The sequence below is a fragment of the Mixophyes fleayi genome, chromosome 3, assembly GCF_038048845.1.
Source record: "Mixophyes fleayi isolate aMixFle1 chromosome 3, aMixFle1.hap1, whole genome shotgun sequence".
NCBI lineage: Eukaryota > Metazoa > Chordata > Amphibia > Anura > Limnodynastidae > Mixophyes > Mixophyes fleayi.
This window is the reverse complement of record NC_134404.1, coordinates 255,801,299-255,829,226: the sequence shown is the minus strand read 5'-3', so window position 1 is coordinate 255,829,226 and position 27,928 is coordinate 255,801,299. Positions and strand designations below refer to the sequence as shown.

At 43.1% G+C, this 27,928-nt stretch overlaps 2 protein-coding genes across 5 annotated transcripts in view; one reads left to right on the top strand and one right to left on the bottom strand.

The window, feature by feature from the left end:
- Positions 1-431: 431 nt before the first annotated feature.
- EXOC8 (exocyst complex component 8) lies at positions 432-12,220 on the bottom strand. Its single transcript, XM_075203457.1, has 2 exons — positions 11,639-12,220; positions 432-2,726 (listed from the first exon to the last, which is right to left on the bottom strand). The coding sequence occupies exons 1-2, from the start codon at positions 12,145-12,147 to the stop codon at positions 1,121-1,123; spliced, it is 2,115 nt and encodes a 704-aa protein (XP_075059558.1). The 5' UTR covers positions 12,148-12,220; the 3' UTR covers positions 432-1,120.
- Positions 12,221-12,428: 208 nt separating this feature from the next.
- The window catches only part of NTPCR (nucleoside-triphosphatase, cancer-related), a 92,453-nt gene continuing 76,953 nt past the window's right edge, over positions 12,429-27,928 (top strand). For 2 of the 4 annotated variants that reach the window (XM_075203461.1, XM_075203458.1), the window contains exons 1-3: positions 12,429-12,612; positions 15,202-15,238; positions 26,123-26,184. In XM_075203461.1, the coding sequence (XP_075059562.1) occupies positions 15,228-15,238; positions 26,123-26,184 (73 nt within the window). In that variant the 5' untranslated portion in view covers positions 12,429-12,612; positions 15,202-15,227. The remainder of the gene's footprint in view (positions 12,613-15,201; positions 15,239-26,122; positions 26,185-27,928) is intronic. The other 2 variants (XM_075203459.1, XM_075203460.1) reach the window with 2 other exon arrangements.

The window sequence follows — 27,928 nt, the reverse complement described above, 5'->3', positions numbered from 1 at the left end:
GTTTTTATTTTGTCAATTATTGTTATATATATCAGCTTAATTTTTGCTTGGTTTCAAGTATTATTTAAAGTATTGTTGTATGACTTCTAGATGTCCAAAAGATAAACATGAAAAAAAAATCCATTGCAACACCATAAAAATGCAATAGGACTATGATGAAAGCACAAATGTACAGCTACTGGATGTTAAATACAAGAAGGATAATAGAACATTCCTTATAAGATAATGGTAATTACATGGAATATGGTTTGGAGTGCTTGTCAGAATGAGTACTCCGCCACACCTAAAGACTGTAACTTGCCCACAGAGTCTTGCCATAACGATCTAGGTTACCAAGAAACATATCTAGTGCACAACCATGAAATAATTGGCTACACCTTTAAATATCTAAACAAATGGCCATTATGCATTTCAATATTAACAGCTCTAAATTTGTTACTTATTGTTCCTTCTTTTAATAGGTTTGAAAATAAAAAAGGTAATAGAATTGCTCATAAGGCAATCTATATTTTGTTACCGCAACAACCCTAACTCAGGGACCATGCCTTTTTGCAGCTGTAATACACAAGAATCGACCTGGTTTATATTTTCATACATGCATGAGTGTTCAAAACAAACATCATCCCTGCTAGTACAGTTTTTGAAAGAACAAAATAAATTCAAAAGTTATTTTCAGTTAAACTAGGAAATCCCATTTGAATTTTAAATACTGTAATGTTCAATATCAGGATGACAAGGATCATTTTACTGAAACAGTGTTAATTTTAAAGACACCATCAGTTGTGTTGATTTCTCCTTGTTGAGCAAAAGAATAGTAAATTCATGGCCCAGAGATACATCAAAATGTGATTTTATGGCAAATTCAAGAACAAGGTTTATAATTGTTAATGAATTGTTTACTAGGGCTACTGTTCCACTGGAATTTATAGCTAATATTTTTATTGCAGCTCAGTTGAGCCAGTAACCTGAAAACTATTATATTATTTGGATAAATGCAAATCTGCAGAGTTTTTCTGAGCAGAACAGATGATCAAAGTGTTTTAATGTTGGAGAAAAATAAAATTAAAATAAGCTCTCCTTATTAATTGGATATATATTTCTTTCCCAAAAAATTGCATTGCTAGACAACGGACGTAGTACCAGGGTTAACACGGACCAATCTAGATGCACTTCTCAAATCCTGCAGTTGTTTAGCTGGCTTTCCAACACCCTCTTCAAATTGTTTTTCTACAACAAGAAGAACATTATCATACAAAAAAGATGCATTTTGCCTTATGAATAATTTCTTTTCAGTCTCTTGCTCACATCTCAAACTGTAATCTACATGTTGAACTGCAACCAATACTATTTCCATTAAACTTTCCAGTAGAACCATGTGCAATTCAGGAAAATACAGTTTAAGTGCTTCTTCCAAAAAGGCCATGATCTGTTTTGTGAAGGCTATAACGGTGTAACTGAGATTTACCCAACAGTCTTCACCAGTATATTGGTCAAAACTGCTTATACCACAATTACGCATTTCTTCTCTCAGCTTTCCCAATGCCTCTGGTGTCATAAGGTTCATTTTCCTCCACATTTCTTCAGAATTACGATGTTTTGTGGCCTCAATAATAATATCCTTGTTGCTTTGCAAAGCAGATTTTATGTCTTTCACTAGAAAGGAATGAAGTATGAAGGTTAGATCTAAACCTATTTCACTAAGTTGCTTACAATGTTCTTTTGCAACTTTTACACACTCTGCTGCAGTAGAAAGGCTTTCCTTACTGTCAAAGACCTGTTTACTAAAAGCATCAACAAACATCTTCAAAGCAGAACGAGACCAGACAATAAAGGCAGAGTAGCAGCCATTGTTTCCAGCAAAATCCATCTCAAACTCTTTAGCTGTCTCAAGTAAACTAGTAAAGAATACATTACAAAGTTTATGTATATAAAGCAATGTTGCCCCCTCAATTCTCAGTTGACGTATTGCAGTGTGCACTGCAGCAGCTCTATTTTTCAGAAATAACCCACATGCTTTGGTGGACTGACCCAAACGGATAAGCTGAGAAACAGCTCTACGGGTTGCTTTTGGACCTCCTCTCAGTGACCTGTCAGGGGAAAGTTCAAACACTAAAACATCTGTTAGCTGGCGAACACGCACATCTATTTTCACTTTCAGTTCCTGAACAGAATGAGTTGAAGTTTTATCTTGTAAATAACTATTTAAATTGTCCAATAAATCAACAGCCCCTTCAAAATTTCTCTGAGCTATGCAGACATCCAAGTCTTCAGGAAGCTCTTGAATCCATTCTAAAGACAGATCTACCTCCTCCTCCGCAGCTGGTTTTTCCTCATCCAAAAATGGGTTACCCGAAACATCTGCCACAGTAGGAGAACACAAGGTTGCAGCTTCTTTTTTAGACTCCTCACTCAATGCTTTATTCTTTTTTGCCTCTTCCAAAAACTGTAGCCACTCTTTCTTTATTTTTGCATTCTCTGCCTGAAAGATGCGACTCTCAGGAAACATGAGGATCTTGAACATATCTTTCATGGGAGGATTTTCTTTTACATTCACTACAGCAAGGTCATCCAAGTTGTGCAGTGCATCATATTTGAACGCATTTCTGCGATTTGGGAAGTATGTAGCTATAAGCAGGCAATCATTCATCAAAAAAGCATGAACTTTCTGAAGAAGAGCCATATTATCTACATCAAATTCAGTCAGGTCCCCATTATATACCAAATACCTGTAGAGGAAAGCAAAATATAGTTAAGCTAAATTGCATATTTTTCATTACAACAAACAGTGACAAACCGAAAACACAAATGTATTTATAACAGCTAAAGGTATTTCCAAATTTTGAAATCTATTTTCTTTTGAATCTTTCCGAAAATAAAAAAAAAAAAAATAAAAATAAAAAATAAAAAAAAAAATCGGCTCTCGATTGCTATTGAGAGGTGCGTGGTCATTGGCTGATTACACTAACAAAACTCTATTCAGTCTGTTGTAACGATATGTCAATTTGCCCACCTATGTATGTTGACAACCTAGAATAAAAAAACTAAACAAAAAAATTGCCCATTCAGTGGTCAAACGAAATGGCTGCTTCTTAACAATTGTAGCTAAAAATACACTTTCAACATTTCTTAAAGGACAAGTACAGGTAAATGAAAAATAAGTCTTTACTACAGCCAGGTAGAAGTGAATGAAATATGTCCTTAAAATAGTGATCAATCAATCTCTATGAGGATGACACAGTCAGGACTCACAGCACTGACTTGAAACACTAGAGAGACCACTGCCTGAAGTACTCACAATGTGATCCTTACAGTGATATACTGATAGCTATTTTGAGGATCATCCCGTGAATGTACTGCAGATCACCATACATACGGTGTCTGCGACTATATGTACTTATGTACAGTCATATTTCAAATGTGTGTGTTTACTTTAAGTTTTGAAACGCCTTGTTTCTCACACATTAAAGACTTTGATCAGGATACCTTTAACCCTTTGTCCCCTAGATTGCCATGGTTTATTTTATGGATGTACACATGGTGTAGGAAGTCATATATAAGTTAGCATATCTCTTGCTCCAAGATCATGGGGAATGTATCATATTTACAACTGCCTACCTTTCCTAACAGGAAGCCTCCTTTCCTGTGTGAGTGTGTGGTACAGATAATGAAGGAACTATCCCAATGAAAACTATAATATTTGAGAATTACAGATTACTGTATATTGTGCTTAAATACAAATTTTAGGTAGTCCCTTGTGCTCTGCTCTCAGAACTATCCCCTAAACATTATTATGCAATAATCACTACATTGAGAGCTACCCTGCTTGCAATATTCTCATAAAGGCTTTGCCTATTGGCCCAGTCAAATCTAGTCCTGATTGGGTGATTCAGTAAAGTATACACCCTCCCCAAGATGGCTACCCTGCTCAAAAATCCACTAGGATTGGACCTGTATTTCAACTGCTTACTTGAATTTATGGCAGGGGTGGACGCAGCACCTGGATTACATTATACAGGCGTTTCCAAGGTGGCTGGTTTTCTGTCCAGCACCAATTCATTCACCTCTGGTGCGCACCGGCAGTGAAACTTCTCTTGACATATTAAGTCTACTACCTCCTCAACGGTCTGGACACCAGCTCTGCACACCCATTTCCTGGCCAAATCAGAAAGCAGGTTGGCAAACTCATCATGGGTTGCGTGTAGGCAAGGTCCCGGAACTTCGGACAATAGGTCTCTGTGGTAATAGTGTTTCATTGAAGGAGTGCCCTTTTTACTATATCACAGACCGCACAGTCCTCTGAGGGCACTCCACAGTAGGCCTCCACTGTGCGTGGGCACCAGATGCTTAACCCATTCCGCTCTGTGTAAAAAGTGAATATCTAAAAGACAGGTCCCATGTTTGGAAAAGGCTACCTTTCTCAATGGCAGTAAGAATAAGTCTAATTAAAATGATAGCAAAGCCTACATTTTTTTTCTGTATTACAACATTCCCCACTGCAGTCCCATTTTCTATTTTTTATTCCTATGTTTTTGTTTGGTTTTCAAGCATTAAAATGTTTAAAACTAACTCATATTTATGAACTTTACACACTAGACTTTTACAATTAGCGATATTTTGTGTTACACCATGTCTGCATAAGATGTTTGGCTACAAACTATGTCTTCTGTGTCTACGTCTGCCTGTGGGCTTTAAGGACAATATTTGAGTCTTTATTGATGTATGAAAAGAGTCATTAGATCTTTGTCAGGGAAAGAGCCTAACCCCCATTCTCAACCATATTCAGCCCTATGTCACTAAAATTAAAACTCTACTCCGAATTCTCTAATGCTATGATATTTATGTTAGCAATGAGAGTAGGCAGGTGTGTACAGACATGGGCAAAAGTTTTGAGAATGACAAATATTTTTCACAAAGTCTCAGTTTTTATGATATCAATTTGCATATACTCCAGAATGTCATGAAGAGTGATCAGATGAATTGCTATTAATTACAAAGTCCCTCTTTGCCATGACAATGAACTTTATCCCAAAAACAACATTTCCACTACATTTCAGCCCTGGGGGTGAGCCAGCGGTCATTCTCGTCCAGGGCACTAAAATGTCTAGTTAGGGCAGGGGAGGAATTGAATTTGTCCTAAATGTCACTGTATGCCAGGTTCCTTTTGGCATCAACTCTGGGGTGTACATTTATCAAGCTGCAGGTTTGAAAACGTGGAGATGTTGCATATAGCAACCAATCAGATTCTAGTTATGATTTATTTAATACATTCTACAAAATGACAGCTGGAATCTAATTGGTTGCTATAGGCAACATCTCCACTTTTTCAAATCCGCAGCTTGATAAATTTAACCCTGGGAGTGCTCTATGATACAAAAGTTCAGACAAAAAGGCAGTATCTCTGTTGTAAGATAATACATTTTTCAGGAAATTGAATACATGGCAAGTTGCATGCCCTATTTATGCGTATATCAACCTTTTATTTTGTTGATTTTTTTCAATACATACATTATGAGCCTGATTCATTAAGGAGAGCAAAGCAAAACAAAGGAGTTAATTTGCTCATGCACAAACCATATTTATAAGTTTGCACATAAAGAAAATACTGGCTGCTTTTTCATGTAGCACACAAATATAAACCTTTATTTTTACAATGAAATTTAAAGTTGATCTAGGACAGGCCTGTCCAACCTGCGGCCCTCCAGGTGTTGTGAAACTACAAGTGCCGGCATGCCCTTCCAGCTACCAACTGGTTGTCTACCGGCAAAGCATGCTGGGGCTTGTAGTTTCACAACACATGGAGGGCCGCAGGTTGGACAGGTCTGATCTAGGACATGCCCTACCCCAACTATAAATCTGTCCCCACTTTTTAAATTTACGTCCCGTCCAATGCAATATGATTTTGCCAAGGTACAATCTAACTAATTTTTTTGCTTTGCTTTCCTTAATGAATCAGGCCCTATATGTCTATGGCTTTTCAAAAACAATAAAAAAATTATTATTGATTTATAAAATAAAAAAAGTGCCAGGCATGGACATGGTTAATGGGAGCAACAGAAAAATAGTGGTGCTGCTCAAGCACCCACAGAGCTGGTACCTATGACTGCTAATATAAAGGGTTGCACATGACTAGATTAACTGACTGTCAGAAAGTATAACTTAATGAGTGTAGGACTTTATCACAATAAAATCTTGAAGAAATTAAACTTTACTACTGGTTTCATGCCTCCAGATGCATTGCTAAGAGTAACAAAAATTACACAGCAGACACGATTTATAAACTGACTTCTCTCCTTGTTCATACACATACTAGACATGCCTTTAGCTCTGAATGGACTTTTGTATCCCTAAAAACACTCAAGGTGGGCAAAGTTATATATTCTTAGGACACCAGATCTGGGTGGATGCGCATCAACTACTCAGAACGAGACTGAAGTTAGCCTCTTATTCACTTTATATTTATGCTCCAGCTTATTAGAAAATGTATTTGTAAAAGGTTTAAATCAAGCTGGATCACTGATTTCACATTAGATTAACTCTAAAGGGGGTCCCTTACAGATATCGCAATAGTATTTAGCCTGGCCTAACATGGAATAGGGCATGAAATCAGGTGGCAAAGTGGGCACAGTCACCATATTTTATCATTCGGAATAAGTAGCTGTAGTTTTGCAAGTGTTAAATGCCGTTGGGCCACACATTTGACAGTGGGAATCAATACAGAGGGGTCAGTTATAGGCAAACCACTTGTCTTTTGCCTGGCCCAACACTGTTTTGGGCATGAAATCAGGTGGCAAAGTAACTTTAGTTTTGCAAGGGTTAATGTTTTTATTAAAAAATGCAACAAAAATAAATCTCATATCACTTTGTCCAAAATAAAATATACTACATACAACATCAAAGGGCAAAAAGGACCAATAGGAACGAAACTTCACATTATAATAACACCCAATTCTCCTACAATCCCTCCACAAAAACTACTGAATTACTTCACAAATAAGATAGCTATATGCATCAAAGAAACATAACATCCCCTAATCCAATACTCTGCATTACAACAACCCCGCCACCAATCTATAATACCACCCATACACCCTTTACTTTCAGGAAATAAAAACAAAACTTTAAATGTATGTAAACCATACTAAAAGTAAGAAGGATTTCCACAAAATTTAATAGTGAAAGAACAGGATACACAGACAAGAATTGAGAGACAGTAGATATTAGCTACCACCTTGGTTGGTCTGAACCCTTACCAGAATCTACCTCAGCTCGCAGCATCCATCCGGCCCCTCTCCATTCCCTTATTTTCCAAACCTCATGCAAAATACTACCCACCACCTCACTATAGTGAAAGATTTTGACCCTAATGGACCGTAAACACTGTGCACTCCATGTGTAAAATCTAACAACTGCACTAATTTTCGAGTTTAGGTGCACCACTTTCTCAACGTATGGTTGGATGGGGCCCCTGTAAAACATCTTTGATTAAAGCATAGATACTTCCCAGCCTATGTGCTTCAGGGTTTGAAGGTGACAAGGAAATGGTTGTTGGAGAGGAGGATTTTGTGTACTCACTTTGTTGTGCCCGTTACTAAAGGATTGCCCAGGTGATATGTGCTTGAAGGGTCTGTCTTTGGTGAATTTCAAGTGGGTTCCTTCTAAGTTTAGAGATCTCACTTTCTTGCATTTAACTGGAGGCTCTACATTAAGGGAAACCTGAAGCTTAGGGGTGTTGATGATTGTAGCTGTCCATGGGAGGAATGTTATGGGGAGGTGGAGAAAATGGACCAATTCTTGCTTCAGTGTCCTATTAATATAGATGTTTACAAGGGAGTGTCACACGCCTTAGGCCTTCCATGTCTTACGGGGCTTAGTTACTCTGGCTGGGTGTATGGAGCGCTCAAAAGGTATGGGGATTTTGATTTAAGGGTAAAGGCTAGTGTCTCAAACATAAACTTCTAGAACAGGCAGTAGAGGTCTTCCCCTATAGCAGCCGCCTTTCCCGTAGAGCCGTCACAGGTACTCAGATGCCACAAGTAGTAGGAACTTATGTTTGGAGTCCATAGCATGGGTGGTAGGAGGAAAACCTGGAATGGTCCAAGAAAGGAGATTGGACCATTCCATGTTGTCCTAGATACAAGCCGAGGCAACTGGTAAATAGGCGAGGACCGGTAATCAGGCATTCTGCCTAGATGCTGGGATGCGGCAAATCTGACAGGAGCGTACCAGCTGTTGCCCAGTCATTCGGGATGCTCTGGCCAAACGTGAAGTCTTGGAATAACTACAAATATTATCTATGGAGTTATTGAAGAGTGAAAACTACATTGAGACTTATATTTAGAACTGGTACCAACTATCTTATTGGATTAATAAGTATTTGAACAGCCCATAATTTTCTGTTTCTAATTAGAAATCTCGGTGTGCAAGAGGCCAGCGTCATAATACAGCATCATATTTGTTATTATATGTTATTATTAAGGGAAATAGGTGGTACCCCCATTGATACAGCTATCGACTGCAGACCTATTGTGCGTGGTCAGTATCCACTTATCTTTTTTTCTTTGAAGTTTTGGCCGTCTGGCAGTCAGCTGGGACGCAAAGAGGTAGTAGCCGAGCCGCTGTGTCGGCTCGTGACATTAAGCACTCAGTTTTTGTTTGTTGTTTTTTTTTTAAAAAAAAAAAAATTTTTATTTATAAAACCCTAACATACATTTTCCACAAACAAAGTAAGGACCAAAACAGGTCATAGAAAATTACAATGTATAAATCCGGCAAGGACTATGTACTTGTCTGAGACAATACACATACATTTAGTTGTACTAAAATGTGCAGGAAATAGTATAATACCACAAAAAGTTGTATAAAAGTGTGGGGTTTTGTTTTTTGTTCCAAAACATTAGTGGCGGTTGGAGGCAGAAGGAGGGGGGGGGGGGCAATTGGAAGGCAGTCATTCTTTTAGTTAGCGCCGTTGTTAGATTTTACACACGGAGTGCACAGTGTTTAGTGTCAATTAGAAGCAAATTCCTTTCCTGTAGCGAGGTGGTGGATAGTATTCTGCATGAGGTGTGGAAAGTAAGGGAAATGGAGAGGGGCCAGATAGATGCTGCAAGCTGGGTACACTCTGGCGGGGGGTGGGACCTCCCTAGGTGGTAGCTAATATCTGGCAGTCTCTTTGCCATCTATCCTGTTCTTTCACTATTAGATTTTGTGGAAATCCTTATTTTTAGTAAGGTTTACATACATTTAAAGTTTGTTTTCATTTCCTGACAGTCAACAGTGTATGGGTGGTATTATATTTTGGTGGCAAGGTTGTTGTAATACAGAGTATTGAATTAGGGGATGTTATGTTTCTTTGATGTATATAGTGATCTTATTTGTGAAGTAATTCAGTAGTTTTTGTAGAGGGATTGTAGGAAAATTGGGTGTTGTGATATTGTGAAGTTGCGCTTCTATTGGTCCTTTTTACCTTTTGCTGTTTTATACAGTCTGTTTTATTTGGGAAAATGTGATAAGGGATTTATTTTTGTTGCAATTTTAAATAAAACAAAACAAAACATCAACCCTTGCAAAACTACAACTACTTAGCCAAAATGATAAATGCTATCTGTGCCCTCTTTGCCACCAAATTTCATGCCCAAAACAGTGTTCTGTTTGAAGGGCTCACCGGGAAATCCATAGTTCGGTGAGCTCCTTGAATCCTTTGCGGCGGCTGCCCCCTATTGGCCCGATCGGTGAGCCAATCAGGGCTCACCTCCCAGCCATTTGAAAGTCTGGCACTGCGTGATGTTGGCGCGCCTGTGGCTATATAAGCCACTGGGCGCCGCCATCTTACATTCAATGCGATGGCGGAGTCAGAGTACGTCCTGAAGAAACGAAGACGGGGGCGGAAAAGGCAGGGAACCCTTGTAAGGGCTAAGAGCTACACTGCCCCGCCAAAAGGACTGAAGAAACGTTGAGTTAAGAAGAGAAGACGCCAAGAGAAGCACCTGCCGGAAAGAAGGCAGAAGACGCATGGATCAAGACAAAGAAGATAAACGGTGGGGAGCCCTTGTAAAAGAGCTAAGAGCGCCCTCACCAAGAAGAATGCGGAGAACCCAGCGCCGAACAGGAGAAGAGGTGCTGCCGACTGGAAATCCCGAAGACGCCGAGCAGGTAAGTTCAAATACTCCTGTAGGTCAGGCACAAGGCCCATGGATGCAATTCAGGCACTAGGCCCGTGGGCGCAATTCAGGCACTAGGCCCGTGGGCGCAATTCAGGCACTAGGCCCGTGGGCGCAATTCAGGCACTAGGCCCGTGGGCGCAATTCAGGCACTAGGCCCGTGGGCGCAATTCAAACACTAGGACCGTGGGCGCAATTCAAACACTAGGACCGTGGGCGCAATTCAAACACTAGGACCGTGGGCGCAATTCAAACACTAGGACCGTGGGCAGATAGTGTACATAAGGCCCTGCCGCATATAGTGAAAAAGTGATATAGCGGGCCTCGAGCCCCTTTAGTTAGATAGGCCCCAGGACAATTAGTCTGGGGCACAAGGCCCCTAGGATAGATTAGTGGCCACAGGGCCTATTAGATAGAGTGGGTACAGGCCCATTAGTTAAACTGGGCACAAGGCCCATTAGGTAGGCTGGCCATTAAATATATGGTCAAGAGGCCCATAGTTAGAGCAGGGCGCAAGGCCCTTGAGCTAGGCAATGGCACCAGGCCCTTGAGCTAGGCAATGGCACCAGGCCCTTGAGCTAGGCAATGGCACCAGGCTCCTATAGTTTAGTATATTTGGGTATCCAGCCCTTTAGTTGTTTATTATGAAAAATGGATCACAGAAACAGCAGTTCCGAAAAACTGCTGTTTCTGTGATAAAAAAAACCATACTCACCACTGCCTCTTCGGTCGCGCTGGCTCCGGATCTCCTCCTCTTCGGTGTACTTTCTCTTCTTCATGCTACTGCGCATGTGCCGACCGGAGAGCTTGAGGCTGTGACAGGGAGGGATCACAAGATCACTCCCTGCCCATGTGCTCTCCGAAGCAGAGCTGGACATAACGAAGAATAGAAGTTTTACCAGCATTTCGGATGATGTACGCCAGCCTCAGCTTGCGTACATTAACACAACAAGTTCCCGAAAAAAACGTTTTTTTGGGACTTGTTAGATTGCGGCCAGGAGCAGTCACCATTCTGTTGAATGGTGACTGCTCGCAAAAACGATCAGGAGTGCAAAGCAGCAGATATCTGCTGCGATGCACCTTTAATAAATTTGCAGAGAGCACATTGTGGCCTAATTTACACGGTAAGTGCACGATAGTGCACTACCGTTCTTTCTTAAATATACCCCAAAATCTTCCCGTGTCTCTCAAGTACTACAGATGGGGATTTGATTTGTATTTTTTTTAATTAAAAAAGGCAAATCTGAAAACGTTTAGTATTCCTTATATAAAGCTAGATAGATATATGGTAACTTCAACTAGTTTATGATGTTTTAACGTCAAGAAATGAATGTAGAGAACGGTTATATAACATTAAACAAAATGTAAGTTGAGGCCATGTATGCATTCTCCATGGAATTTCTCCTCGAACATCGCTATACTTGGCCCTGCTCTGTCATTTAGACAAAAATCAATATAGACACATAACACTTGGTGTGTACCTTCCTGGTATATCTAGCAGGTTTTTACAGCCCTCCACTTTCTCCAGCAGGGTCGGGTTATTGGATTTCTCCCCCTCGGCCTTGTGATAAACAGCTTGCAGTTCCCGTGCGGCATCAGAGCGGTCGGTCTGCAGCAGGTTCTGGGCTACGCTCTCCATAATACCCTTCTGCTCCGTGAGGATGTGGCTCAGCTGATACATTTCCCCCTCTAGGTAGCTGATCTCTTTTGCGGTCTCGATGAACTGCCGATAGTTTTGGTAGACGTTGCGCTTGAGGCTTTGTGCAGTTTCATCGGCCAAGCTTTGTATTCGTTGCCGGTGTTCCTGCAGATCCCGGTCCCCGTCCGACTGCTGGGAAAGGTGTTTAACGTACTGTTCCGCTTGGAAATTGCCATACTCTAGATGTCTCTTCAGTCTCAACACGGCGCTAGTTTCCGCCATTGTGATACTACCAGACTCTCGTAGGGAGAAACCTGAAAGATGACTATTCCGGGAAGAGGGAGCTGTCATCCACCCAGTTTCCGGTAAACATGGAAGCCTTTGTAATGTACGTTAATGCTGGAAGTCACCATACTTACTAAGGGCAGAAATACGTGTTGTCATTTAACTTCGCAATAAAATAAAAAACAGGTCACCGTTTGCTTCGATTATACACCCCAGCTGACGTTTATTCGTGAGATAATGTCGGAAATCAGTGTTATTAGGCGTGTGAATTACGTAGCTTTGTGCTTAACACGTGTCAAATGCAAAGTTATTTTACTGGACCACTTAACATAAATGAATGACCGAAAATAAGCATTCATTTGTTTGCGTCCTATGCAAGTTCACTTTGGTGGATATTTCTGCACACGTACGGTCTTCCTGTGGCTGCATCGCTTCCTGTTTTCTTACAGGGAGGAGTTGGAGGTCGTTTAGCATCAGAAGTGAAGCTCTGCCGAGCAATGCATAGACATTTGTTCTTAACTGGATCTCCAGGTAAAGCTCATACAGATATGCTTGTTCTTACCTCCCAAGTGATATAGGGGCCTATTTATGAAGCCCTAAACCATGCGTTTATGCATTGTTTAGGCATTTTAAAGTAAAATAAAATATAAGAAAAGCCTAACACGGGATATATCAGAGATATATCCTGCGTTAGGCAAATTACCGTATTAAACTGCATTCCCCAAAATACGCAGTGGTAATTGCAATCTGGGCAATATTATCAAGCTCCGAAAAGTTTAACTTTTTGGCGCTTCACCTCGATTGCTAGTTAGCCATTCAATCCTAAGGGAAAGCATTGCAGGAGAGGGATCTTTGGATCCGTAAGTGGCAGCATTGCTACTTTCCCTGCATGCCTTTGTAAAGACTCTGGGTAAAAACCTGGAGTCTTCAGTAGAAAAAAGTCATCCCCATGACAGCCTCCTATCGGAAGCTTTGTCCTGACGTGACTTGTTTATTAAATTGCCCTGAAATGTCGTCTGTCATTGTTGCAATGCGAAAAAACCTGATAATAATGGTCTGTCCTCACTATAACTTCCCCTTGGCCTGAATATAATCAGACAGCATAACCACTCCTACTTTAATGTTGTTTATTCAAGCAGTTAAGAACATAATAATTCAAGTGGTAAAACTATAATACAGAAATGATGAAATACATTTACAACATGAACAAATGCAAACATGAAAAAACATAACAAAAGTACATAACTAGGGAGCAATCTTATCATTGATGCTGTGCTAAGTAGAGCGATATACGGCACCTCTTCTTAGCATGTAATATCTAAAATGGCCACCTCCTGTGATTCCCATGATGCACTGAAAACTAAACTACAGAGGCCCAGAGAGTTCAATTTTAAGCTAATACCAGACCGGCCACTAGTTGGAGTTTACACAAAATACATGCATGTATAAATATAAAAATGCTGAAGACATAACACTCCCCACCTGGTATCAACTGATGCCACCACTTAATTCTCCGAAGATAATATTAAGATCAGATCAGATACTGGTCTAAGAAACAGCTTAGTCTATCCGTGCTTGCAGATATTGACCTCAACCATACGGACCTTCCCATCTTTGCTTGGGAATGTTTTGGTGACAAGACTTAAAGGCCACTCATTGCGCTGTGATTGGCAATCTCTGACAAGCACAACATCGCCAGGTTTTAAGATAGGTTTAGCAACATGCCACTTGTTCCTTGGTTGCAAGATAGTGATGTATTGTCTCTTCCACCTGTCTCAAAAGTTGTTTGCAAGACTTTGTACTTTCCTCCATTGACATTTATATAAGTCTTTGGTGTTGAACTCTGCAGGAGGAGCATAGCTAGTCCCAGTATTCTGGGTAAGAAGAGTGGCAGGAGTAAGGAGGAATGGGTCTTCTGGGTCATTAGAAACTGAAGTCAGAGGTCTAGCATAGACAATAGCTGAGACTTCAGCCATGAAGGTTGTTAAACACTTGTGAGTGAGTCTTGCAGTTCCTTCTTATAGGAAGATGGAATCAAGGATTCTTCGAATTATGCTGATCATTCTTTTCCAGGTCTCTCCCATGTGAAAAGAATTAGGTGGGTTGAAGGTCCATGCACAACCCTGTTCACTAAGGTATCTGCACACTTTTAGTGTCGATGTTCGAGCAAATTTTAAGTTCTTTGGCCGCTCCAACAAAGTTAGTGCCTCTGCGGATGTGTTTTACAGGACCACGGATGGCAATGAAATGTTTAAGAGCATTAATGAAGCTTGAAGTGTCCATTGATTCTATGACTTCAATATGAATAGCTCTGATAGCCAGTGAATACAACTGCCCAACGCTTACTGCTTGCATTTGCACCTCTAGTATGTCTGGTGATGACAGTCTTGGGACCAATACATCAAGACCAACGTTAGAAAAGGGAGGTTTTGTACTAATCTTGTCTGCTAAAAGATTGGCCATCTTCTGAGTTTGAGAAGTACCACGAAGTCTGCGACAAATGATACATTTGAAGATTATGGGGCCAATTCAATTCTGACGCAAATAACGCGGCATTAGCAGTATTACCGTTAATACGGTAATTTTAACCTGGATTTCATCGCGCAGGTCAGGGTGCCGCAGGTAAAAATCCAGCTTTGAAATTACCGCATTAAGGGTAATTAAGCTCAGCTTTACCATAACGGTAATACTGTTAACGCCACGTTATTCGTGGCAGCATTGAATAGGCTCCTATGTTACTTACACGTCTTTTTGCTCCAATGATCCAGAACCCAGCTGACCATAGAGCTTATGGTCTTACGTAAATTATCATTACCCTTACGTAAATTATCATCCATGATGTTTGACTTCATTGTTATAGTGTTGCACAATTGGGTTCTAAGTTTGCCTCTTCAAGACGGCCTCCTACTCTCAGCAAATTATCCTTGTCGAGGAATGGGTCTAGCTTTTTTAGGACACTGTCTTTAAGACTAGATTTTCCACTGTTAATACAGTCAATCTCTCTAGCATAGGCTTGACGTTGCACAACACAAATAATGAGGTTCTTGGATTAATGTGTCTCACTTACTATGTAAGTATTTTGACAGTGATGCCAACCCTTACATCCATTTGTATTTACAGGTGTGGCATTTTGAAATGACCGAGCTATGTGGATAAGGCAAGTAATGGCTCTGACAAGTGATTTACAAGTTGAGAATCTTTGAAATCTGTGATGTTCCAATTGATAATCTAAAATCATAGTATGGATTGTAGTCACTTGTGTACAGATTTCGACATCTGAGTCTGCATCTACTAGCTCAAATGTGTCGCTTTCTGAAATGTTCCAATCTGCTTTGTACAAGAATTCAGGTCCTGTGAGCCATGAAGTGTCTTTAAGGAGACTGGCTGTGACAGTTCTTGTAGCGTTGTCTGCAGCATTGTGAACGGTAGATTCATAGTGCCACTGTTTTGGATTGGTGGATCTCCTAATCCGTAGCACTCGATTGCTGACGTAAACATGGAACCGTCTGGTCTCATTGTAAATGAAGCCTAACACTACTGTCTGTAGAATTTTGCTTCAGCTAGCTCAATAGGCAACTCGGATGCGATGAGCTCAGCCAATTCAGCAGCTAGTACTGCAGCACAAAGTTCCAGTCTGGGGACGGTGTGCTCTGGTTGTGGTGCTAACTTTGCTTTGCCCATAACAAATCCGATATGATATTGTTCTTTTATGTCCACGATTTTAAGATATGCAACAGCTGCTATTGCTTTAACTGAAGCATCAGAAAATACACACAGTCTCTGGTTCTGTACCTCTGTAGAAGGCACAGGAGCATATGGACGCGTAATATAAAGGTTAGTTAAGGCAGATAGAGAGTTCTTCCACTCTTCCCACTGATCCTTTTTCTGTATAGGTATTATTATTATTATCTTTGACTTATAAGGCCCCACAAAGGGTCCGCAGCGCTGTACATTACATATACAGAAAACAGAACTAAGACACAACATGATACACATATATACAAACACAGGTGACAGGGTAAAGCAAATCAGATTATAACTGACAGATAGTGGAAGGGATGGTAGAAATCAGCAAGAAGAAGGCCGAAGCTTAATAAAACAGGGAAAACAGGGCTAGCAAAGCAGGCCAAGAGGTACAGAGGGTGAAGGAACAGTAGAAGGAGCACACAAGGAAAGAGGGCCCTGCTCCTGAGAAAACCTAAAGGGAAGGGGGAGACACATAAAATGTGGTACTAACTGGGGGAGAGAGCCAGGATAAGGAAGTTAGGAGGACTGATAGACTTGAATAAAGAAATGAGTCTTAAGGGCACGCTTGAAGCCTTTGAGAGTAGATGCTAACCTGATGGAACATGGAAGATTGTTCCACAGCAGGGGAGCAGCCCGGGCAAAGTCCTGAAGACGAGAGTGAGAGGAGGTGATCAGTGAATTAGTGAGGCGGCGGTCAGAGGCAGAGCGGAGGGGGCGGGTAGGAGTTTAGGTAGAGATGAGATTGGAGATATAGGGAGGGGAAGATTGACTAAGAGCTTTAAAGGTGCGGTGAGGTAGTGGGGCATCCCAGTCAGATGACTCGGCGGTTAGGTCTCTGAGCAGGGTTTTATGTGGGATAGTGACAGGAGCTGCAAAACCTAAGGGGTCCTACCAGCTGTTTATAGCAGACAAGACAACTCTGCGAGTGAAGGGCTTTTCTTCACTGTCCACTTGGAAGGTGAAGGAGTCAGATTTTATGTCCCATAACAGCCCAAGGCTACATTGAGCTGTTGGAGAATCCGTCATTAAATCTAAATCCTTTAAATCACTAGTATGGTCTTGAGAAGGAAAGGCTTCCATCACTCCTCTGCTGTTAGAAGCTATCTTGTGAAGCCTGAGATTTGAGCAGAGAAGCATTTCCTGAGCTCTTTTGAGGAGGCTGATTGCAGTCTCGTCTGTTGGTAAAGATTTTAAACAATCATCCACGTAGATGTCCTTTTCTATGAGCTGTCTAACATCTGAACTGTACTTTTGCTCACCCTCATGAGCTGAATGTCTGAGTTCATAGATGGCAACTGCAGGAGAAGGGCTGTTACCAAACATGTACCCACATGTGGTACTCTGCAATGTCTTTAGAAGGGTCATTGTCTCTGAACCAAAGGAATCTTAAGAAATTCCTGTCTTTTTCTCTTACGTGGAAACAATGGAACATTTGTTGTATATCGGCAGTGAAGGCAATGGCGTCCTTTCGGAAGCGCATGAGTACTCCGAGAAGTTTGTTGCTAAGATCTAGTTCTGCCAACAGAACATCATTTAAGGAGATACCTTCAAACTTGGCACTGGAATTAAACACAACTCTGATCTGACCTGGTTTCTTGGGGTGATATACTCCAAACATAGGTAGGTACCAGCATTCCTCTGTATCTTTGAGGATGGGAGCTATCTCAGCATGGCTATTCTCAAATATTTTGTCCATGAAAGAGAAGAAGTGATCTCTCATCTCTGGTTTCCTGTGAAAGTTAAGTTTAAGTGAAGAGAAGTGTTTAAGTACTTGTTCTCTGTTGTTAGGTAGGCGAGGTCTGTGGGTTCTAAAGGGTAGAGGTGCAACCCAGCTGTTTGCCTCATCTTTGACTAGTCCATTCTGCATTATTTCTAAGAATTGTTGTCCTCAATGGACATTGCCACCTGATCATCCTTCTGTGTTTTTTGGAAGACTGTGCACCATAAATGATCTTGGTAGTTGTCACAGACGTGATTGTCACTAGAGGAGTCTATGACAGGACGGTGTGGCAATTCCTTTATGAGAAAGCGAATGTGACATGGTTGGAAAATAGAAGGGCGTCCATTTTCCAAAGTATGGGTAAGCATGCTGTTAACAGAAACTGGTCTGTGTATGTCTCCTAGACATACATCTCCTAGATCTAGTCGTTGAGCATAAGCTGCGTTGTATGGGCCGTTTATCTGGCTTCTGACTTTATGGACCCCTAAGATATCTCTCCCTATGAGTAGAATTATCTGGGCTTGAGGGTCCAGTTCTGGTAACAGGTGTGCTATACGTTTCAAGTGTGCATGATGAATAGCCGCATCTGGTGTAGGATTTTTAAACCTGTTATCTGGGATCTGGTTGCATTGAGTGATGGTTGGTAAGGAAAGAAGAGTCCCTTCCGTCCATGGAGTCGACTTGATAGCCGATAGCTCTACTCCCTGCTGTCTTTAAACGCCCTGCGCAAGTCTTTAAGGAGTAGGGAGTGTTGGGGCCTTTAATACTAAAGATTTCAAAGAAGGTTGATCTGGCTAGAGACTTGTTACTTTGATCATCAAGGATTGCATAAGTTTGACGACTTTGTCTGGATGGCCTTTTGGGTAGACTCTGACTAAACAGATTTTGGAACAAGATCTGCTGTTAATGTCTTCTTTGCAGATTTCAGTACATTGTGAAGTAATCACTGGTGTGACTGCAGTAGTGTCTCTCCTTTCTCCGCTGTGCTCCCCGCCATGCTCTGTGCAACTGTGACTGTGTATTAAAGTCCATGGGGGAGGAGTAGGGTGTAAAGCTGCAGCGAAGTGGGATGTTAAAGAGCAGCACTTGTAACAAATGTCATTTTCTCGTAGGAAGGCATTGCGGTTCTCCAGGGACTTCTCTCTGAGGGCTCTGCATTTCAGGAGAGGATGTGGTTTCCGATGTAGAGGACACTGTTTGCCAGGATCTTTGTCTCTAGTCTCCTGGTTGATATATCTGGCAGACCTGTGGAAGGAATCTGGAGGATACACATTAGTGAACTGCAACTGACATTTTGCGTGGGTTAGGTAGCATTGGGGTAGCACCTAGCATGGTAAAGGTAAAACTAGGATCGTTCCTGGTCTTAGCTAGCTGAAGTACAAAGTCCACAAAAACAGAATGGAGGAAATGTCACATTGTTCCACTATTTGTAATTAGAGCCATGGGTAACCCACTGTTCCTGCAGATTGTAAGGTAGCTTTTGCACTATGGGGTTAATGCCTCTGGCTGTGTCAAGGTAGGCAAGTCCTGGTAAGTCTTCTTCAGACTTGGCTACTTGAAGCTCCATTAATAAGTCACTCAGTTCTCCAAGTCTTTGGTAGTCTTTGTTAGGTAATCTAGGGGAATCATCAACTCTTTTGAATACTGCACTTTCTATTGCATCTGGTGAGCCATAACATTTATCAAGTCTATTCCAGATCATTTTAAGGCCAGTAGTTTACATTGATCGTTCTGATCCTTTCAGAATGTTCCACAGACTTATTCCCAAGCCACTTAATTAAGAGGTCTATCTCCTCGCTATATGAAAGGTGGTCTAAGCTTCTGATTGCATTTTGGAAGGAGGATCGCCAAGCTCTGAAGCTCTCAGGGCGATCATTAAACTTTGAAAGTCCTTGTGTTGCTAGCTCTTGATGTGCAAGAAACTTGGCAAAGTCTAGTGTGTCCTGGTTGGCTCTAGGATGTGATGTTGGTGTATAAACATAGTGAGTAAGTGGTGCATGGTCATACCTGCTAGGAATGTCTGTTTCCAGCCTGCTTGTGTCATACGACTTTTGCGTGCATTAGGCGCTGCCTTTGTTGTAGTTTACAGACTCAAACTTTTGGCATGGGGGAGGGATGTCCCTCGTGGTATCACCTTGTGTAGAGTTCTCTTGCTTGTAAATTTGCATTTTTTTCGTTGACTTGTGGTTGTACACCTTGCACTTCTGAAGGGTTGCTACTCATTTTGGAAACTTGATGGACATATTCTGATGTGCGTTGCAGAGGATCTTGGGATTCGAGCTTTGAGTCAAGTACATTGGTGGTTCTTTTTATATCGGGTTGATCTGCAACCTCCAAGAATTCAGCTTCAGCTGTGGCAGCTGCAGCTTCCTTTTCTGCAGCGAGCTTCTCCATAATTGCCTCTAAGCGGTTTTTCTCTATTGTTATTTCTGCCCCCTGACGTGATTTCTCTACTTTCAATTGCATTTCTTGCTCTGCAAAGTTGGCGCATACTTTCGCGGCTTCAGCTTTTGCGCAGGCAATGATGATGATTGCGTTGCTGACAGATGAGGTTTTTGATGAACCACAGGTTTTGTATGAAGATTTTGTTTTCTCTGACATGATGTTGAGCTGTAGGTGTTTGACTGTATAGAGACTGCTATATTGCAGTATATAAGTAACTGCGTTTACAGAGGGCCAGTTTCGGAGAAGTCAGGGTTTTATCTCCTTTAAGGAGGTGCTGGACTATATGGGGACTGCTGTATTGCCGAATCAGGATGGCTACACTGACTATGTGTAGGTTTCTGTGAAGTCAAATGGCAGTACTCCTATTGCTGAGTGGCCACTGTGTTGCAGACTGTGTAGAAACTGCTCTGTTATCATATGCAGATAATTGAGTTGGCAGTGTAGCAGGTCTGATAATCGGAATATATTTGTCCCACTTGCTGACAGCCGATGTTTTACTGTTCTGTCCTCACTATAACTTCCCTTTGGCCTGAATATAATAAGACGGCATAAGCTCTCCTACTTTAATGTTGTTTATTCAAGTAGTTAAGAATGTGATTCAAGTCGTAAAACTGTAATACAGAAATGATGAAATACATTTACAACATCATCATCATCATCATTTATTTATATAGCGCCACTAATTCCGCAGCGCTGTACAGAGAACTCACTCACATCAGTCCCTGCCCCATTGGGGCTTACAGTCTAAATTCCCTAACATACACACACAGACAGAGACAGACAGAGAGGGAGAGACTAGGGTCAATTTGTTAGCAGCCAATTAGCCTACCAGTATGTTTTTGGAGTGTGGGAGGAAACCGGAGCACCCGGAGGAAACCCATGCAAACACGGGGAGAACATACAAACTCCTCACAGATAAGTCCATGATTGGGAATTGAACTCATGACCCCAGTGCTGTAAGGCAGATGTGCTAACCACTGAGCCACCGTGCTGCCCATGAACAGATGCAATGTAATGCAAACATGAAAAAAACATAGCAAAAGTACATAATTAGGGAGCAATCTTACCATCGATGCTGTGCTAAGGGAAGAGATTCCCATTATGCACTGAAAACTACAGAGGCTCTGAGAGTTCAATTTTAAGCTAATACCAGACTGGCCACTAGGTAGAGTTTACACAGAATACAAGCATATGTAAATATAAGAATGCTGAAGGCATAACAATTAAATAGACCCCATAGTCATCGGGGCTGTTGAAGCTTCATTAATTTGTGTGCTTAAAGGTTTCATATAGTTAATGTAACCCCCTGTGACTGAGTTTGTGGTGACTCTGCTCTTCTTTTGACCTGGCTATCTCTTGGGTGTGAGTGTAAAGGACCAGAGGGCCCCCGCATATGCATAGTAACATAGTTAATAAGGTTGAAAAAGACACCAATCTATCAATTTCAACCTATTTGTGATCTCCAGCGATCACTATCTTATATTTGAAATTGATCCAGATGAAGCAACCGCAATTCTGTTTCAATCAAGAAAATTCCCTCTTGACCAAAACCATTTCTAATTCCAAAATGTCTTTTTTATAGAGTGGTGCCCAGAACTGTACTTCATATTCAAGGTCTTGCCAATGATTGATATGATGGCAAAATTACCCCTTCACTTGCATCTATGCCCCTTTTTATGCATGCCAGTACTTTATTGGCCCTTGCAGCTGCTGCTTGACATTGAACGCTATTGCTAAGTCTACTGTCTACGAGCACTCACAAATCCTTTTCCATTATAGATTCCCCTAAATTTATCCCATTTAATTTATAGATTACATGCTTGTTTTTCATCACTAAATGCATAACCTTACATTTATCTATGTTAATCTTAATCTCTTATTTGGCCGCCCAATCCTTAAATTTATTCATGCCCCTCAGTAGAGAAACTACATCTTGCTCTGATTTTACTAAGTAACACTTAGGGCTATATTTACTAAGCTGCAGGTTTGAAAAAGTGGGGATGTTGCCTATAGCAACCAATCAGATTCTAGCTGTCATTTTGTAGAAGGTACTAAATAAATGAAAGCTAAAATCTGATTGGTTGCTATAGGCAACATCCCCAATTTTTCAAACCCGCAGCTTAGTAAATCTAGCCCTTAGTGTCACCTGCAAAAATAGAAACTTTGCTCGCTAAACCATGACCATTATTTTTAATAGATATATTAAAAAGGAGTAGCCCCAGCACTCAACCTAGAGGTGCAACACTTAAAGCTTTTGACCAATTAGAAAATGTTCCATTTATCACGGCGGTTCCCAAACTGTGCGCCGCGGCTCCCAGGGGTGCCGCGGCGCTGTCTCAGGGGTGCCGCGGGCCAGCCTTAAAAAAAACCAAACAGAAACTTACCAATCCGCGCGGCGCCGGGACCCAGCATCCTCCTCTCTCACGCAGCTGTCATATCAGTGACAGCTGCTGCGTGAGAGAGGAGGATGCTGGGTCCCGGCGTGCGCGGATTGGTAAGTGTATCTATTTGTTTGTTTTTAGGGCTGGCGCGCGGCAGAGGGGGCAAAGTGAGAGAGTGCAGAGGAGCGTGACAGGAGGGGACAGAGCAGAGTGACAGCGTGACAGGAGGGGACAGAGCAGAGGAGCGTGACAGGAGGGGACAGAGCAGAGTGACAGGAGGGGACAGAGCAGAGTGACAGGAGGGGACAGAGCAGAGTGACAGGAGGGGACAGAGCAGAGTGACAGGAGGGGACAGAGCAGAGGAGCGTGACAGGAGGGGACAGAGCAGAGGAGCGTGACAGGAGGGGACAGAGCAGAGTGACAGGAGGGGACAGAGCAGAGTGACAGCGTGACAGGAGGGGACAGAGCAGAGGAGCGTGATAGGAGGGGACAGAGCAGAGTGACAGCGTGACAGGAGGGGACAGAGCAGAGGAGCGTGACAGGAGGGGACAGAGCAGAGTGACAGAGTGACAGGAGGGGACAGAGCAGAGTGACAGCGTGACAGGAGGGGACAGAGCAGAGGAGCGTGACAGGAGGGGACAGAGCAGAGTGACAGAGTGACAGGAGGGGACAGAGCAGAGTGACAGCGTGACAGGAGGGGGCAGAGCAGAGTGACAGCGTGACAGGAGGGGACATATCAGAGGAGCGTGACAGGAGGGGACAGAGCAGAGTGACAGCGTGACAGGAGGGGACAGAGCAGAGTGACAGCGTGACAGGAGGGGACAGAGCAGAGGAGCGTGATAGGAGGGGACAGAGCAGAGTGACAGCGTGACAGGAGGGGACAGAGCAGTGTGACAGGAGGGGACAGAGGAGCATGACAGGAGGGGACAGAGCAGAGTGACAGCGTGACAGGAGGGGACAGAGCAGAGTGACAGGAGGGGACAGAGGAGCATGACAGGAGGGGACAGAGGAGAATGACAGCGAGACAGGAGGGGACAGAGGAGAGTGACAGCGTGACAGGAGGGGACAGAGGAGAGTGACAGCGTGACAGGAGGGGAAAGAGGAGCGTGACAGGAGGGGACAGAGCAGAGTGACAGGAGGGGACAGAGCAGAGGAGCGTGACAGCAGGGGACAGAGGAGAGTGACAGTGTGACAGCAGGGGACAGAGGAGAGTGACAGCGTGACAGGAGGGGACAGAGGAGAGGAGCGTGACAGCAGGGGACAGAGGAGAGTGACAGTGTGACAGCAGGGGACAGAGGAGAGTGACAGCGTGACAGGAGGGGACAGAGGAGAGTGACAACGTGACAGGAGGGGACAGAGCAGAGTGACAGGAGGGGACAGAGCAGAGTGACAGGAGGGGACAGAGCAGAGTGACAGCGTGACAGGAGGGGACAGAGCAGAGTGACAGCGTGACAGGAGGGGACAGAGCAGAGTGACAGCGTGACAGGAGGGCACAGTGCAGAGTGACAGCGTGACAGGAGGGGACAGCAGAGGAGCGTGACAGGAGGGGACAGAGGAGAGTGACAGTGTGACAGGAGGGGACAGAGGAGAGTGACAGTGTGACAGGAGGGGACAGCAGAGTGACAGCGTGACAGGAGGGGACAGAGGAGAGTGACAGGAGGGGACAGAGGAGAGTGACAGGAGGGGACAGAGGAGAGTGACAGCATGACAGGAGGGGACAGAGGAGAGTGACAGGAGGGGACAGAGGAGAGTGACAGCATGACAGGAGGGGACAGAGCAGAGTGACAGGAGGGGGACAGAGGAGAGGGACAGCGTGGCAGAGGAGCTGGGGCAGAGGAGGGGGACAGAGGGCAGAGGAGCTGGGACAGCGTGACAGGAGGGGACAGAGGAGCATGACAGGAGGGGACAGAGCAGAGTGACAGCGTGACATGAGGGGACAGAGCAGAGGAGAGTGACAGGAGGGGGACAGAGGAGAGTGACAGGAGGGGGACAGAGGAGAGGGACAGCGTGGCAGAGGAGCTGGGACAGAGGGCAGAGGAGGGGGACAGAGGGCAGAGGAGCTGGGACAGCGTGAGAGGGCAGAGGAGGGGGACAGCGTGACAGGAGGGGGACAGAGGAGAGGGACAGAGTGGCAGAGGAGCTGGGACAGAGGGCAGAGGAGGGGGACAGTGGGCAGAGGAGGAGGACAGCGTGAGAGGGGCAGTGGAGGGGGACAGCGTGACAGGAGGGAGACAGCGTGACAGAGGCCAGAGGAGGGGTGACAGAGGGCAGAGGAGGGGGGACAGCATGACAGAGGGCAGAGGGGGCAGCGTGAGAGAGGGCAGAGTGTCTGGATGCAGAGGGGGCATTTTTGCATACAACTAAATAAGCATTTCTGTCCTGACCTAAATACTTATTACAATTTTTTGACCCAACTACTTCTAAAACAGGACTGCTCGGTAATTATTTTGGAGGGGTGCCTTAAAAAAAATTATGGAGACTCTAAGGGTGCCGCGAACTGCAAAAGTTTGGGAACCACTGATTTATCACAACTCTCTGTTCCATATTCTCTAACCAGTTTTCAACCCAAGTACAAATGTTGTTTCCTAGACCCACTTCCCTTATTTTGTAAACCAACCTCTTGTGTGGCACTGTATCATAGGCCTTTGCAAAATCTTTATAGACTAGATCTACTGTACTACCATGGTCTAAGTTCCCACTAACTTCCTCGTAGAAACTAAGTAGATTAGTTTGACATGACCTGTCCCTCACAACGGTGGTAATAATTTTTATGACTACCACAATTCCAACACAGAGGAGACCTACAACTAAAATCCCAAATTATGAAAAAACGATTTCAATATTAACAGACTTGCCTCAAAAGCGACGCTGCAGATCTCCGATCGAACCAGCATGCTGACCGCAAGTTATTCTGAATGGACAGTTCTCCGGGGCTACACTTTCACGTTCGCCTGACCTGTATGAATGTTAATTTAAAGTGGCAATGTTGGGACCCCACAGGTTAAGTGTTTAACCCACAGAGATCTGCAGCGTCGCTTTGAGGTAAGTCTGTTTTATATTGAAATCGTTTTTCCAGAAATTCGGATTTTAGTTGTAGATCTCCTCGGTGTCGGAATTTTCGGCACCGTTAAAGCGTAACCAACCCCCTCACAAACATGCTGATTCCCACTAATAATCTTACTGTACACCAAGTAATCCTGAATACTAACCCTTAATATACCTCCTAGTAGTATCTCCACTATTGATGTCAGGCTTACAGGTCTATAATTCCCTGGTTGTGATCTCATTCCCTTTGTAAACAACAGCTCCCCACATCTGCTGATCACCAGTCCCTTGGTACTAAGGTAATGCGGTACATTACCCCTAATTGAGCTCTCCTCTCTATCATACAGCCACATTCTGAAGTAATTTCTCTTGCAAATCTGTCTCATTTCACTCATATTCTCTCTTTCATGATGTATTTTGTCACTCCCCACACAAGTTCTGATTAGTTCAAATGCCAGCTTTACATTGCTAAGTAATCTTTCCTGGTGTATCTCCTCTGAGTCCTAGTGCCAACGCCATAAGGGTTGTTACATAGGGTTGGCACGTGGCTGGTAGAAATAGATTTAGAAAATGTCATCAGAGCAAAAACATAACAAAAATGGAAAAGCTTAGTATTTTTACAGAAAATGTGAGAATCCAAAATGTGTCCTAGTTTCCATGGACAGTGAATTTGTTTTTGTTTTTATTATTCCATCTGATACAGAATGCTCTGCAGCTGCTTTTCCACTGATTTCAGAAGTTCTGGAGCTGGGCATTTTATACCAGGTATTGTTGGAGGGCAGCTTACACCCATATTTGAATTTACTCTGCAGATCTGTGTTACATCTTTCAAATTCTGGATTTTCTGGTTTCAAAACCCATATTATTGGTCAAAAACTTAAAAGAACGGAAAAGGAGACAAGAAAGAAGCCAAAGTACATGTCAAGTTCAGTTTCTTTATTCTTAAACACAACCACTGCATATCTAGATGGAATATATCTAGAGGAATGCAAAACAAAACCCCCACAAGGCAGCTGCAAATTTATCCTTCCTGACTCCTTAAGTGGCATGTCACGAGCCGCGGCAGTACGCCACATCCTGGTGTGATCTAGTAGCCGGGCGCGTGCTCTTGTTTCTATGCTCTGTTATTATTCTTTGGGATTATCCTTGTGGCATAGATGGAGGAGGGTGTAGGAACATCCTTCAACTCCAGAGAGAGCTCTCATATTATTTAAAATGGTTCATTTATATTTTTATACATGCTTCCTGGTTTATGTTATTACCTGTGCCACTTCTAGCTGTAATTAATTAGCAGCCTCCTGAGGCTGATTATCAGCCCTGTCCTGATTGGCTCTTAGAACTATTTAAGGCAGTGAGGTCTGAGCCTCACTGCCGGTTATAGCGTTCTGTTCCAGTACTGCTGCCTGCTCCTGTTCCTGTGTTTGGTGTTGAAACCTGAGATTGATTACCCGTGTATGACCTTTGCCTGTTCCTGGATTCTGAATCTGTGCTAGTGACCCTGATCTATTGCCTGTACCCTGACTCTGAACCTCTGCTAGTGACCCTGACCTATCGCCTGTCCCTGCGTCACGGATCAATATAGAAATACAGCTAAGGAGCCATGAATAATGGTGAAAAATATACAAGTTTATTGCTGAAGAGACTAAACAGATGATGTAGTATGGTCTTGTAGAAATTACCAGGTATACACAGTTGCAGGTAAACAGTAGGTGTGGAAAGATTCCAGGCAGCAGTACAGGGAGATGCACAGGGAAGTACCAGGTTCACAGATGAAAACAGGTCAGCAGATCGAATGAATGTTGAGATCCCAATGCAGCATAATAACAGGAGCAAAGCAGGAGGAAGAATCCACAGGGTGTAACAACAGGATATGACAACAATAACCAGCAATGTGTGCTGGGAGTGACAGGTATATATGGAATACACCCAGGTGCATGGAATAATGAGTGAGGCAGTGTTAACTCCTAAGGAACTAGGAACAGGCACAATAGTAGCACCTCTGGTGATCAGAGGTACTGCTGCTAACACATAAAATAAACACAAATAGTAAAGCCTGATAGTCCAGGTTAGGAGCTGCCAGGCAAAGCAGTATGCTGCAGGCAGATCGTGACACAATGGAACCTGAACCTGTGCCTGTGACCTTGACCCTCTTGCCAGTACCTGACATACTCTCTAGTGCTCTGTCCAGTCCGCTGATCCCCTGGCCTGCTTCTACGCCGTGTGCTACCTCCTGTACCTGTGCGCTGCTGTGTTAGCATAAACTCATACTACTCTGAGCATAAGACCTGGGGGCATCCGAGTACCTGTGAGCTTAACTAGTCTCTACGGGAAAGGCGGCTGCTAAAGGTGAAGACCTCTTCTACCTGTTCTATGAGTTTATGCCGCACTGGTGGCCATAACTTGCCAATTGGATTATATCCCTTGTTCAACCTCCCCCATTAATGCATTCTAATAGTTTCTTGCAATTAATTGGCCATCATCGGTTCCATTGTCTGACTACCTTTACAGT